This window comes from Oenanthe melanoleuca, chromosome 12 (genome assembly GCF_029582105.1).
Source record: "Oenanthe melanoleuca isolate GR-GAL-2019-014 chromosome 12, OMel1.0, whole genome shotgun sequence".
NCBI classification, from domain to species: Eukaryota; Metazoa; Chordata; class Aves; order Passeriformes; family Muscicapidae; genus Oenanthe; species Oenanthe melanoleuca.
Window position 1 is genome coordinate 10,502,813 of NC_079346.1, and position 14,796 is coordinate 10,517,608.

Below are 14,796 nucleotides of genomic sequence, written 5' to 3' on the forward strand. Positions count from 1 at the left end.
TCTGTGTCTCTGCCTTTTTTTTTGAGGAAAATTCAGTCCCTAGGGGTCTTCCTGTGCTGCAAGAAGCCACGAGTCTACAAAATCTTAGTGGTATAGTTGGATATCAGGAGTTTGGTGCTCAGGTGAGGTCACCCCAGCGAGCAGCCTGGGCCTTGTCTGTATCTCAGCCCTCTCACATGCCCAGTCCATGTCTCTAGTGTGGTAGAAGGAGCCCATGCTGTTCCATGAATGGCAGCAGCCTGATTTTAGGGGTGGTTTTAGCTGCCCAAGCTCAGCTCTTGTCAAAGAGACAGAGCACCCCAGCTCAAGCATAGGACCACTTGTAGTTTGCACCCAAAGTTAGCAGTGAAAACATGGACATGGTGTGTGTTCATCCAGGAAGGACAAACAGAAAATCTGTCTGTTCATCCAGCTGTCCAGTGCCTGGAGAGACAGTGGCACCCTGTGGTGACACTGGCTCATCACAGTGTGTCATCTGGGCCTTGTCAGACAGCACCACCTTAGCCAGGTCTTGGGCTGCCTTCCCTTAAGCCATAGAATCATTTGGGTTGGAAAAGACTGGACATTAGGAAAGAATTCTTCATTGGAAAGGTGCTGAAACATTGAGCAGGCTTCCCAAGGAGGTGGTGGATTCACCATCCCTGCAAGTGTTCCAAAACCATGGAGATGTGGTGTTTAGAGACATTTTTTAGTGATGGACTTGGCAGGGCTGGATTAACCCTGGGTTGGACTCCATGACCTTGAGGATCTTTTCTGATCTTCATGGTTCTGTGATTCTGTGACCTCTAAGACCATCAAGTCCATGGTGGTCTCTAGAAACCTACAGGTGGAGCATCTTGGGGGTATCCTGTCTCTGTTTCACTCTGAGCACTCACCAGCTCCTTGTCATGTGTCACAGAGAAGAGGCTGAGCCACTCTCCTATTTATATCATGATGCGCTTGCTATATTAGTACCAGCCTGAATCATCCAGCTGGGCTCCTGGAAGATCCATTTCAGATTGTCAGCTGCCTCTTCAGTCACTTTTGCTTCTGGTATCTCTTGTTTCAGGGTCATTATCTCAGTCCAGGCAAGAGCAGAAATAGCCTGATACTAAATAGTGGTCAGAAACCCTTCAGAGAATGCAGATCTCCAAAATCCAAACCACCTGCTGTTAGGCAAGACCCTGAGGCATTCCACCTCCTTACAAACATCAGCCCATTGATTGTTTGTCTAAATTCCTCTTCCAGTCTCTATGGCACAGGTGCTCTTCTTCAGTTCCTCTCACAAATGGCATTTGCTTGCTGCACTGAACAGTTGGAGAAACAAATATGTCTGTTCTCCAGAATGGCTCTGATCAGCTTCCTACTACTTTCAGCACATACATTAAAGACTAAAATATTTAAGAAACCATTAAAGATTAAAAAAACCCAAAACAATATTAAAAAATCCAAAAAACAAACAAACATAAAAAAAAAAAAACAAAAAAAAAAAAAAAAAACCAAAAACAAAAAAAAACCACACACACAGAAAAAAAGAAAACCCACGACAACCACAAAATGCCAGAACTCCTTCCAACCTCTTGTCCTTTCAGCGAGAATCAGAACAAAAGATAATTGAACTGGATCAATGGCAAACCCGGTCAAGCCAGGCTTGATTTCTGCTGCCGAAGAGGCAGCGAGAGCTCTGGAATCCACACTGGGATCTCTCCCGTAACTCGGGCTCCCCTCGAGCCCAGACGGAAATGTTTGCCAAAGTTTGCCAGTGCCGCCCGCCGGCCCCCTCGGCCGGGGTGGCCCCGGGTCCCGCCCGCTCCCGAATCCCGCCCCCTTCATGTATATTCGCACCGAGGCGGGGCCCGCCCCTCATCCATTATTCATGAGGTTTCGCGCGCTTTTCTGCCCACGTGGGTGGTTTTGGCGCGGAATCCGGCGGGCAGGAAGCGGCGGTGATGGCGGTGAGTGGCCGTGCCGGGCCGGGGGAGCCGCTCATTTGGGGTGCTGCCCCCGCGGCTGCGGGCCCCGGGTGCTCCCCGCTGCGGGGCGCTTGGCGCTGCGGCCCTGCGGGGTGCAGAGAGGATTTTGGGGTGCGGGGGATATTGGGGGTGCTCCCGAAACGCCGAGGGAATTTTCCCGCGTTCCCGGCGCCGCATAGGAGCGAGCCGGGCTTGGCAGGATCGGACCCTTTCCCTCCGCCCCGGCTGGGCTCGGAGGATAGATTTACCCCTGTCTTCCTTCCCCCCCCCCACTGTTTCCATTGTCATTTGCGAGGAGGGCTGATTATTATAACTCATCGGTGATCCGTACACCCCCTTGTGACCGCGGCCCGCATCCAGGGCCCCTGGAGGCACGGGCCCCTCTGTCCCTGCGGCCCCCATCCCTCACCCTCCCTCTGTCCCGGCAGGACTCCTCCGAGTCGCAGGCTGCGGTGACCAGCCCCGTGCGCAGCTCCCGCCGCGGCGATGCCTTCACGTCCAGCCCCGGGCGGGACCTGCCCCCCTTCGAGGATGAGTCCGAAGGGCTCCTGGGCACCGAGGGGCTCCCCGAAGAGGAGGAAGAAGGGGAAGAGCTCATTGGGGAAGGGATGGAAAGGTAAGGAAATGTTCGGGAGGTTGTGTCCGGCGGTGGGGCGCTGGGAGATGTCAGTGCAGCCGCCTGGAGGGAGTTCTCAGGCTGTCCCTCTGCTGTGCTGGTAGCTGGGGTGAGGGGGCTGGAGAACTGCTGGGCGATGAGAAAGGTCAGAGAATGGTGTCATCTGAGTCCTGGGAGAATTGAGCAAAGTGCTATCATGGTCCAGGGTGGGTAAACCAGGATCTGCCTGCATGTGTGATGTGCATTCTTTACTTCTGCAGGCATGAATTTTAATATTGTTTAACTCAGCAAGGCCTGCCGGCAAGGTGAACTTCACAACACAAAGGCTTGAATGCTGGCATTCCTAACCATGGTTCTGGAGCCCTTTGCATTCCTAACCATGCTGCTGGAGCCCTTTACTGCAGGGCATCTTCCCCTGGGAAGTGCCTTCTGCTCAGTACCATTCTGTCCTGCTGCAGAACAACTGTCTGACACCTGCCCAGCAGGAGAAGCGCTGCAGGATTGCGTTCCTGGCCTGATTGCCTGCTCTGTGTGTGTGTGCTAGGGACTACCGGCCCATCCCAGAGCTGGATGTGTACGAGGCAGAGGGGCTGGCCCTGGATGATGAAGATGTGGAGGAGCTGACTGCCAGCCAGCGGGAAGCCGCCGAGCGAGTGATGCGGCAGCGGGACCGCGAGCTGGAGCAGGGCATGGGCCGCATGAGGAGGGGGCTGCTCTACGGTAGGTGCAGTGAGCTGTGCCAGCTGGGCCGCCCTGGGTGCTTGGGAACAACCTAGCCATGTGGGGGCAGCTGGGTATTCACTGCTCTCCCAGTAGGGAGGTCTCTAGAGCTCCAGTGTGTCTGGGCTCTTAATGAAATCACTGGCTGTGGGCTTGGCTGGATTCCTCAGTGTCCTTTGGTGTCCTTCTGGTTACTGCTGTGACAAAGTTAGGATCCTGGCCTGTATCAAAGGGTTGGGATTCTACCAAGCATATGCTGTAGAGTTTGTTGGTGCTCCTGTACAGACTTTTGTGGGCTGGATGGAAGGGCCTTTGATGCACTTTAAGCTTGTTCCTTGGTCAGTGCATCAATGAACTTGAATGTGTGCTGCTGCATACAAATCTTCAAATTCACACCCTTAAAGTATTAGGTATGTTGTGGAAGATGTAGGAGCAAGTTAGAACTGGATTTAGGCTGGGCCTGGGATGTCCCTTGGTTTGTGTCCCAGACTGTGACCTTTTTACTTCCACAGCCTGTGCAATCCCACTGTGACTAATCCATAGAGTGGCAATGGGAATCCCAGGTCTTGAACAGTTTTTCCTCCCACCCTTAGACAGTGATGATGAGGATGAAGACCGCCCTGCACGGAAGAGGCGGCTGGCGGAGCGGGCTGCTGAGGGCATGGAAGAGGAGGATGAAGACATGATTGAGAGCATTGAGAATCTGGAAGACATGAAGGGGCACTCAGTGAGGGAGTGGGTGTCCATGGCAGCTCCCCGGCTTGAGATCTATCACCGCTTCAAGAACTTCCTGAAGACCCATGTGGATGACCATGGGCACAATGTCTTCAAGGAGAGGATCAGTGACATGTGCAAAGGTAGGGCTGGGTCGTTGGAGGCTCTCCCTTTTTTTATGTGGGTCACGGTACTTTGTGGTGATCCAGTACAGAGGTGGACATTTTGCTGCCTGCCCTCCTTGTTCCAGACATTGAATCAGCACTTTAAGAAAGGCTGATGCTGATGGAGATAAATGAATAATGGAAACATGTCTACTGTCTTCTTTGATTCTGGCTGACTAATTAGAAGGCCCCTGGCGTCTGCTCCTCATTAATATTCATTTCGTATAAATGCTAGCAGAAGAATATGTGGGGCAGCAGACAGTGGTCTGCAAGTTTGTGATCTGAAAGAGACAACAATTGCTTGCTGTCTGCACCAGTTACTTTCTCACACTGGAAACTGGATTATCCAGCAAGGGGACACAAATAGACCTTGTGACTTTGGAAACTGTGTCAGTGTTGTAGCCTTGTATATTCTGACTAGGCACTGCCAGAGAAGTGGTCATTAAGGCTGTCATTGATGAGTTTTAAAAGCAGAAATTGTCACATCTAGGAACAGCTCATGTTGTATTTCTTCTTTATATTAGCAGAAGCTTGAGCAGTGGAACAGGATCAGTTTTATAAAGCTAGGAAATAAAAGGCATTTGTCTCACCCATTTCCACAAACATAAGACAAAGGAGGTTTTTGCCAGCCATTCAGCACGCATAATGTCTCTCCTATTAACTTCTGTTTCCTGGAGGTCTCTGAGAGTGTTGTGTATTGGGCTGAGGCTTTTGAATTTCAGGAACACTGAGCCTGGGAAGTATCTGTGTAGAACTGGAGAGGAGCAATCACAAGCTTGGTACTGATGAAGAGTTTGTGAGGGAAATAAAAGGGTTTTTCACCCATTTTCAAATTTTAACCTCTAAACTTCAGAAAAGGTGCAGAGCTCTACTAACTTCAGCCTGCAGGATACAGGCTTGTCTGTTCTGTCTATCCTTTGCGCACTCCTTGAGGAGTGAACAGGCTGAAATTACAATTCACCCCATCTTTTTCTTAAGAGAACAGAGAGAGTCTGGTGGTGAACTACGAGGATCTGGCAGCCCAGGAGCATGTCCTTGCCTACTTTCTGCCTGAGGCCCCAGCAGAGATGCTGAAGATCTTTGATGAAGCAGCCAAGGAAGTGGTGCTGGCCATGTACCCCAAGTATGACCGTATTGCTCAGGAGATCCATGTCCGGATCTCCCACCTGCCTCTGGTGGAAGAGCTGCGGTCACTCAGGTAAGAGCAGAGCTTCCAGCAGTGCCTGTGGGGCTTGCATTAGGCCTTGGGGTGCTCAGGACTCACCTGGGAGATAAACCTCTGGGTAAGTCTAACAGATTAGCTGAGCTTAGCACAGGAAGAAACCGTAGTGAGGATGAACTTTCAGCATCCCTGAGGTAAACTTGTGCCTTGCAGCAAGAGTGTTTCTGGAGGGTGTTTTGCCTTCTGTGCCCTGCAGGCATCCAGAATATCTCTGTCTTTCTTCAGGCAGCTGCACTTGAATCAGTTGATCCGGACCAGTGGAGTGGTGACAAGCTGCACAGGGGTCCTGCCTCAGCTCAGCATGGTCAAATACAACTGCAGCAAGTGCAACTTCATCCTAGGACCCTTTTTCCAGTCACAGAACCAGGAGGTGAAACCCGGTTCCTGCCCTGAGTGTCAGTCTCTTGGCCCATTTGAAATCAACATGGAAGAGGTAAGATTGTGCTTGCCTGGGTGGGAGTGGCTGCTCATCCTCTCCACTGCCTGTTCCTCACAGCCCACCCTTTGAACAGCTTCTGTGGGGAGAGGGGCCTTCTGCTGTATCCAGGGGGCTGTGAAGATAGGTCTGTTTGAGGTCTCTTTCACCTCTTGACCTGAATGGCTCAGTTTATCAACCAAAAGTAATTTATTGCCGCACTGTAGGTGTTTGGATTGAATCTTGCCACAATCACCTTTGTGGCACAGTTATTCATTCCTATATTAGAAATGCAGACACACACTGTCCAGATCTCCTTCCCAGGTTAGGTCTGTCCTGACCTGTCAGCTAAGGAAACCAGAGAGCAAAATCATTGACATGGAGCTCCTGACTTTCATTTTTTGCTTTGATACCTCTAACCATCACAAGTGGAGCATTCTTCTCCCAGGAACTGATCTGGTATTTGGGTGGACTGTGAGGCTGAAACACAGTTCTGAGATGCAGCAAAGTGCTTTCCTGTCCCCACTATTTTCTATCACACCCTGGAACTGCTCCTCACAACCTCCATCCTGTCATATCCATAGTCTTCTAACTGAAGCACAGTAAGTCTTGGAATGGCCCTTCACTGTGAGATGCTGTGAAAAGCCATGCTGGTGCCTGCTGGGTGACTGGTTTTGTTGCTGCAGACAGTGTATCAGAACTACCAGCGCATCAAGATCCAGGAGAGCCCTGGGAAGGTGGCTGCAGGCAGGCTGCCCCGCTCCAAGGATGCCATCCTGCTTGCTGATCTGGTGGACAGCTGCAAGCCAGGAGATGAGATTGTGAGTACATTGTTCAACTGCTGGGAGAGCACAGGGTATTTTTAAATTCTGACATCACAAGACCATCTGTGGGGATGTGGGAAGGGTTGTCCTCAGATGCATTGGAGCCTTACCTTAGAATGGAGAGGGGGCTGTTTTGTACTGTGCAGGAACTGACTCAGCATTTCCTGCTTCCCAGGAGCTGACAGGGATCTACCACAACAACTATGATGGCTCCTTGAACACTGCCAACGGGTTCCCAGTGTTTGCCACTGTGATCCTGGCCAACCACATTGCCAAGAAGGACAACAAGCTGGCTGTTGGGGAACTGACTGATGAAGACGTGAAAGTGATTGTGGGTCTGTCCAAGGATGAGCAAATTGGGGAGAAGGTGGGTCAGCCTCAGGCATCCCTTCTTTTCCTTGTTGATAGCTTGCCATCACCTGGCAGCTGGATCAGAAAGTAATGAAATGGGTCAGCTGGCCAAACAGTGGTTAAAGGAGCCCAGAAATCCCATTTCTCTCTCAATGGTCTGTAGCTCTCAGACAGCTGTTGATGAGAGTCAGTTATAGGAGGGAAGTAAATAAGGAACTGCCCTTGTACTTTTGGAGGTCAAATTTTCTGTTTCACCCTTTCCTTCTCTGAGCCTTCTACATCACAATGGGGCTAGAAGACAGGTGAGAGACATCCAGACACTGCTTATATGAGTTTTCTCTCCCGTGTCTTGAAAGCCAGGTAGGGAAGTGTTCTGTGAGGCCAGTGACTATCTCCAGTCCCCTGAAGGGGATATTATTGCTTAGCTTAAGTTGTGGTAGAGATTTTAGCTTTGCTTCCTCTATGTGCTAAGACCTGAATCTAATGCTTGAAAGAGCAAAGCTCCTGAATTGGTACATGTTCAACCTGACCTGGGTCAGATTTAATTTCTGTGATGGGGGAACTTTTCTCTATTGCCTTGGGTGTGCTGTTGTTCCAGTGACTGCTGTTGCAGTGGATGCAGCAACTTCAGTTGAGCCAGGAGTGTTTTAACATGAGTAGTCTCCAGGATCAGGTTATTTTCAGAATACCCTTGAGAAAATAACCCAGTTGTTCGTAATGTTTGACTCTGATGACAATTCATGGCCCATTCAGGTACTGTCCTGTGCACTGAGTAAGCCTCTGATCAAGGTCTCCAACTTTACAGGAGCTGATAACAGGCACTGTGATGTGCCTTGTGTACAACAGGGTTGTGGAGGCAGTGGCAGCATTTTCCAGCACCAGACTAAACAATCTGCTGTGCCCCAAGAGCAGAATTTTTGTGAAGCTCCTTTAGGCAACAGTGAGTGGGGTCGTTACCATTGAAAAAGCCCTCACACCCTGGATAATAAAATACTCTTTGGAGACAGCAGTATCTTAAGAGTAGATTTAGATATGGCACCTTGCTGATGTTCTTGCAAGATTCTGTTCAGAATGAGAGCTGGTATTCCCTGGACAACTCTGGTTTCCTTTTCAGATTTTTGCCAGCATTGCCCCATCTATTTATGGACATGAAGATATCAAGAGAGGCTTGGCTTTAGCTCTCTTTGGTGGAGAGCCCAAAAACCCAGGTGAGTGTCACTTGTGTCCTTTGGTCCTGCCTCACTCAGGGGAGAGCAAAGGGACTGGGGTTTGTCTGTGCCATTGCAACAAGAGTGGTTAGAGTTGTCTGTGTGGCTTGGTAACAAACAAGGTTTAGCAGGCTGAGTGATATCTGTGATTGAACTGGCTGTTTTATCACACTGAAAACTCTGGTGTGATAGTAGAAATGCTGTGACTGAAAACAGCTTCTGCTGCAAACCCAGGAAAGCTTTTATCCCTCCTTGAGGAGGTCACGTTTAATGCTTCTTTAGAGGTTTGATCTTCTGGCACCCTGATTTGCTACCATCTCCTTAGAAGGATGTGTCAGCAACGTTAAGAGAGTGTTTTACAAAGATGACTGTGTCCAAAAGTGACTTCTTTCCCCCTCAACTTTCCTCTAAACTGGTTGCCTTGCCTGCTGGTTGCCCTCTCTTCAGCTTTGTGGTGCTCAGGGCAGGGTTGCTGCCAAGCCATGCACTCAGCTGCCACATGGTTTTCCCATTGCTTTTGTAGGTGGCAAACACAAAGTTCGTGGTGACATCAATGTGCTTCTGTGTGGAGACCCTGGTACTGCAAAGTCACAGTTTCTCAAATACGTAGAGAAGGCGTCGAGCAGAGCAATTTTCACCACTGGCCAGGGTGCTTCTGCTGTGGGCCTCACAGCCTATGTGCAGAGGCACCCAGTCAGCAAGGAGTGGACTTTGGAGGCAGGAGCCCTCGTGCTGGCTGACAGAGGTGTCTGCCTGATTGATGAATTTGACAAGGTGAGCTCAGCTTCATCTCTCTGGGAAGGATTAGCTGTGAAGTGACCAGCTGTAACCTCTGTCCTCCGAGGACACACTGTAGCTCATGGTGACATCTCCCAGATGACCAAAGTGCCTGCAGTTTGCTTAGGCCCTTTCTGGTCCATAGTGCAGTTTGCTGCCTTTTCAGAGCATCTGGAGCTGATTGCCCTTGGCAGTGGGGTATAGACATAATTTCACTGTAAATCATTCTCGCTTTCCTCTAGATGAATGATCAAGACAGGACCAGCATCCACGAAGCCATGGAACAGCAAAGCATTTCCATCTCCAAAGCAGGCATTGTCACATCCTTGCAAGCTCGCTGCACCATTATTGCTGCTGCCAATCCCATAGGTGAGTGCTGAGAGACTACAGGACCATCTGAGGCTCTGGTTGTAAGTGCACAGTCGTGAGAGCTGTGGCACAGCTTCCCCTCCCTCTGCCTGGTTCCTTCAAGTCTGGGGCAGAGACCAAGCAAGCAGAAGAGTCTGGTAGCATACTGGAGGTGTGTCCTTCCTCCAGAGCTCCAGCCCTGGAGCCTGTTTGACGTGGAGTGTCTGTACCCAGGTGGGCGGTACGACCCGTCGCTGACGTTCTCGGAGAACGTGGACCTGACGGAGCCCATCATCTCTCGCTTCGATATCCTGTGCGTGGTGAGAGACACAGTGGACTCGGTGCAGGTAGGGGCTGTGCCAGGGGTCTGAGCGTGTGCTGGCGTCACTGCTGCTCTGGGGATGCTCAGCTGCAGCTGCCCACTGGGCTTTTTCTGTCCACTGAGTGTGCTCAGTGTCTGTTGGTGCACTGCTCTCTCGTAGGATGAAATGCTTGCCCGGTTCGTTGTTGGCAGCCATGTCAAGCACCACCCAGGCAGCAAGGAGGCAGTGAATGGGGACACTAATGAGGTCATCCTTCCCAACACCTATGGGGTTGAACCCATTCCTCAAGAGATCCTGAGGAAATACATCATCTACGCCAAAGAGAAGGTCCACCCCAAACTCAACCAGATGGACCAGGACAAGGTGGCCAGGATGTACAGTGACCTCAGGAAGGAGTCTATGGTGAGAATACTGAGGGAAGGAGGGAAGAGCTGTATGTATCTAGGCTGCAAATCAGCGTGAGACTGCTCCAGCATTTGTTGACACATTCTTGCCATTCCCATCACAAAAGTCTGTGCCACTGTTTTGTGAGAGACAGGCAGATCCTGCAGCATCTGCTGAACAGATGATTCTTCATCTAAGTGCAGAGTCTCGCCTGTTAGTGATGTGTGGACTGATGGACTGGACACGTGTACAGTGCCTGCCATGGCAAAGTCCTTTTGTTATCACCCAGTCTGGCAGGCCCACAGGAGATGTGTGCACTCGCTCAGATCCACATGCTCCTGATGCATTACAGGGAGCCATTATCTGTAGAAATGCCCTTCTCTTTTGTCCATGGGATCATGTCTCAAGATCATTTCATGCTCTCCAAGCAGAAGAGGAATTTGTTGAGGTATGAGGGAGATTTTTTTGAGCTTAGGAAAACTGCACCTTTTTTGATTGGCTTTTTGTTTCTTTAACTCCTAAAATAGGAAATCCAGGGGAAACTGGATTGCTAATCTTGGAAAGGCCCTAAAGAGTGTTAGAGTGACCCTACAACACCCCCTTGCACTGTGCTGAGCTCAGATGAGCAGGGAAGCTGTGCCAGGCTGTGTGGCTGTGCCAGCAGGTGGCAGAGCCTTCTTGTCCTGAGTCACCTCTGAGGTGCAGAGAGCTGTGCAGCGTGGCAGGAGCTGATGCTGGGCCAGAGGGCCCCTGTGCTGTACCCTCAGTGACGCGTGCTCCTCCCGCAGGCCACGGGCAGCATCCCCATCACGGTGCGGCACATCGAGTCCATGATCCGCATGGCCGAGGCGCACGCCCGCATGCACCTGCGCGACTACGTGGTGGAGGACGACGTCAACATGGCCATCAGGGTCATGCTGGAGAGCTTCATCGACACCCAGAAGTTCAGCGTCATGCGCAGCATGCGCAAGGTGGGCACCCGCCGCGCCGGGGCTGGGCTGCACCCCAGGGCCCGTGGGCTCAGCTGCAGCCTCCCTGCCCTGCCCTGGCTGTGGGAGGAGACTTAATGCTCTGCAGGGCTCTGCCCTGTGCAGGCTGAGCTGTGTAAGTGCTGTACTGTGGGTCTGAAGTGTCGAGGAAGTTCCGTGTCTGACCGTGCAGGAGCCACTCTGGCTGTCACACTAACACCACCTGAGCTGGGATCAAGCCACTTCACAGCTACACACACCACACTCACAGTCAGATGAGGTTTCCTTACCAGCTTGACTCCAGGTTTTCCCATAGCAGAGTGGATACTTGAAATAATTTAATCATTGTGCAATAAAAACAGCTCCAGCTGGGTGCCTTTGAGGAGGGACCCCAAACAAGGCATTATTCTGTGACTGCCCCTTGTTAGTCTGTGGTGAGGCAATGTCTTTGTTGGGTCTGAGAAGGAAGTGTACCTTGAGCCTCTGAGTCAAAAGCACTGCCATGTCTATTCTTTCTTGACACTTTCCCTGCTATTTTGGCACTGGGCTCCTGCCACTGCTGCTGCCAGGTGATCAAGCCAAGCAGGCAGTTTGTTTCTTCACGCTTTTATTGGGCTCTCAGAGTACAGTTAACCACAGGGTAGCACTCACTCTGGGTTAGTGTGCAGTCTGCCCTGTTCTCTGAGTAGCAGGGGCTGGCTCCAAACAGCTCTTGGCTGGCCACACACTGGCATTTATCCACTGTTGAGTGTCTGCCCTCTGTCTGGATGACTCGTGGCCTCTCTCTTTGGCCTCTAACAGCCAGCCAAGTAGGAGCGTCTGCTGGGGAGGCACAGGGCAGTCTGGGTTAAGGGAAACTGCTCTGTGCAGTGCCCAGGGTCAGCCCTCCCCTGGCTGTGTCCCTGTGGGCAGCACAACTCCACAGCAGTGCACTGCTAGCCCCAAGAGGCACCAGCACCCCTACAGAGATTCCAGATGGGAATAAAAGCAGTCAGTAGAGGAGTTGTGGCTGTCAGAGGGCTGCCACTGCATGTGCAGGCGGCACCTTGGCAAGGCCATAGTCACTGAGATACACAAATAGCACAGGTGACACCAGTGTCAGTTGGTTCCCTGTGTGCTCTGTGGGAGGAGGGGGTGGTTGATGTTGGGCACTGCAGTGCATCACTCCTCTGATGCTCATGGCTCATCTCATCCTCCCTGCCAGACCTTCTCCCGCTACCTTTCGTTCAAGCGAGACAACAACGAGCTGCTGCTGTTCATCCTGAAGCAGCTGGTGGCAGAGCAGGTGATGTACCAGAGGAACCGCTACGGAGCCCAGCAAGACACCATAGAAGTCCCAGAGAAGGACCTGGTGGACAAGGTATGGGCTTACAACCAGCTGCCTCTGGGACTGGTTCATGCTCTCTGCAGCCTCAGAACCAGAGGCATTCTGAGATCTGAGACTTCTAACTTCCCTTCCTGCCTTATGATGCCATTAAAAATCCTGGTGTTAGTATAACGCAGCATCAGGATTGTCTCCTCTGTATCTGCTCCTCTTGTTTGGATGTTTGGAAGTTCTGTATTCTTGCCTCTCTGTTCTCATACACCCCCATAAAGCTTCAGGGTTGGAATGGTAAATCCTGCAGTATGGTGCTTTATGCAGGTGAACGAGAACTCAAGTTCCCTGGCATCTGCATTTGAAGAAGCAAAAAGCAGATAAATCTGTGTATGAACTTTTCCAATCCCCCCTGAGGCTCACTTGCCTCCTCCTCCTTAATGCATCTTCATCCTGGTTGCACTTCTGAATTGGCCTTTCTGTGCAAAGTATTGACCTTGCTTGGCACTAAAGCAGGGCTTGATGCCTGGATTAGTGCTTTTCTGCTCTGCACATCAGATGTGCAGAGTAACAACTGCTCCCAAAGCCACAGCTTGGTGTTGCCAGGGTGAGCACCCCCAGTCAGATGTCTCCCTTGCAAAACTCTCCCACTAGATGAGGTTCAGGGGGCTTTGGGATAGGAGTTACATTCTAGCTCTGGTGGAAGTAAAGGACAAGCTGAGAGCAGGCAGATGCTGAGCCAGCATCCTCTCTTGGCTCAGCTCAGCACTGCCAATGCTCCTTCCTCCTGACCTGAAGTCTCCCCTGCTGCTGCAGTTCTGGTTCCTGCTGAGCAAAGCAGAGATTGCTGACTGTCAAATATTATGCAGCCTCTGCTGTGGAAAACCACGTGGTTCTTACTTTGATTAAATAAACATTTACCTCTCCCTTCTTCCTCCTGGCAGGCTCGGCAGATCAACATCCACAACCTCTCAGCCTTCTATGACAGTGAAGTGTTCAAGATGAACAGGTTCAGCCGGGATGTGAAGAGGAAGCTGATTGTCCAGCAGTTCTGAGGCTGGCAGCAGAGCCTGCCACATGCTTCTGTGAGATGAGACCTCCATCTTCCAGCCCTCCAGGAGTGCTACAGAGATCCTGAGCTGCAGGGACTAGGCTGCACATCCTTCTGCTTGCTTTGTGCCTTATGGATTAAGGGAGTGCTGAGCTGCTGAAGACCTTGTAAATAGAACAGAATTAAGTAGTTAAATGCCCTGTCAAGTCTGTTTAGCAACTTTGTTCACTGTTTTGCCTTGTAGCTAAGCACGGCAGGGAGAGAATTGCTGGCGATATACATGGCATGTTTTCTGTTTGTTTGTCACTAGTTGTTACAGGCTCCTCTGCTCCCAAGTGGGAGCATTTGGAAAGCATTATCCATCCCCCTTGGATTGCAAGCACCCTCAGGGATTCTCTGTTCCCATCTCTGGTCATTCTACAGCCTGATGGGTGATAATTGAAACTGCTTTCAACTCTCCATGAACCAGCCAGCCTCTCTGCTCCAGGCCTTTGTGCCTGACACTTGACATTTCCCCAGGTCCCCACATGGGTTGACCTTGTACTTGGTTTCTACAGGGGAGGAGGGGGGAGGCAGAGGAAGATAAGAGCTGAAACAAAACATAGCTCTTTCTGATTTTAATGGTGATGTGTATGGGAACTGAAAACTTCTTCAGTATGTGCTGGGGAATCTCCAGAAGCTGGAGTGGAGAGGCTTCCCTTGCCTTGGAGGGTGTTATCTCTGTGTAACTGTCAGCAGGTGTGAATTCACAACTGAATCCAAGTGCTACCTTTGACACCTAAACACCCTCTCACACCAGTTTGTTGAGGGTGAAGTACCAGTGCTGGTTTTGGGCATGGCAGTGAGGAGGCCTAAGCTGGATGTGTTCAGGGAGGACAGGATGGGCTCAGTGTTCACATGCAATTTTCTTAATATGTGTGTTTTAAATACATTTGTTTTCCAATACTTTTGTGTTTCCTCTTTTGGTAACTCCTGCACCAAGAGTTGGAAGTAAGAGCTTAAGTGAGCAACCTGGATGCTGCATGAACTGCTCAGCAGTTTGTGGGGTTAGGCTTGGGTACAATCACATCTCATATTTGCTCTTCAGGTTATAAGGAAGGGCCAGTTCTGGCTCTCAGTTCTAGCTGAGGTATCTGTGGACTGATAGCAGGACACAGTTGCCCTGGACCATGCCATGAATGCTGCCTTTCCTACCAAGGACTGGTTCCTTCTCTGTCTTGCCTGTTTATGTTTGTATCCCACTGTGACTGTCCCATTGCAGTATTTCCCTCCTCCCTTCCTTACACACACTTGTTTTAGCCAGCCTTGCTCTCATGCCTTGGCTGCCACTTGGATTCCAGGCTGGGAGAAGCAGTAACCCCTCTCCAGGATGCAGCTGAGCTCTGCAGTGAGTGTGCTTTTTCCTGGCTGGAGCTGTGGGCCCTTACAGCATCTCCTGCCTGAG

The 14,796-nt window shown here is 50.9% G+C and overlaps 1 protein-coding gene across 1 annotated transcript; it reads left to right on the plus strand.

Annotated features, from left to right (window-relative positions):
• The first annotated feature begins 1,895 nt into the window (after positions 1-1,895).
• MCM2 (minichromosome maintenance complex component 2) lies at positions 1,896-14,297 on the plus strand. The gene is made up of 16 exons (XM_056501851.1): positions 1,896-1,934; positions 2,381-2,568; positions 3,113-3,288; positions 3,882-4,145; positions 5,145-5,364; positions 5,614-5,821; positions 6,490-6,624; positions 6,803-6,994; positions 8,093-8,186; positions 8,710-8,960; positions 9,206-9,332; positions 9,546-9,658; positions 9,794-10,036; positions 10,807-10,989; positions 12,191-12,346; positions 13,246-14,297. The coding sequence occupies exons 1-16, from the start codon at positions 1,929-1,931 to the stop codon at positions 13,354-13,356; spliced, it is 2,667 nt and encodes an 888-aa protein (XP_056357826.1). The 5' UTR covers positions 1,896-1,928; the 3' UTR covers positions 13,357-14,297.
• The last annotated feature ends 499 nt before the right edge of the window (positions 14,298-14,796 follow it).

Bases quoted from the DNA above. Each gene is read 5' to 3' on its own strand.
- MCM2 (XM_056501851.1), top strand. The intron at 3,289-3,881 runs GTAGGTGCAGTG...TCCCACCCTTAG, and splicing joins GAGGAGGGGGCTGCTCTACG to ACAGTGATGATGAGGATGAA. The intron at 5,822-6,489 runs GTAAGATTGTGC...TTGTTGCTGCAG, and splicing joins TTGAAATCAACATGGAAGAG to ACAGTGTATCAGAACTACCA.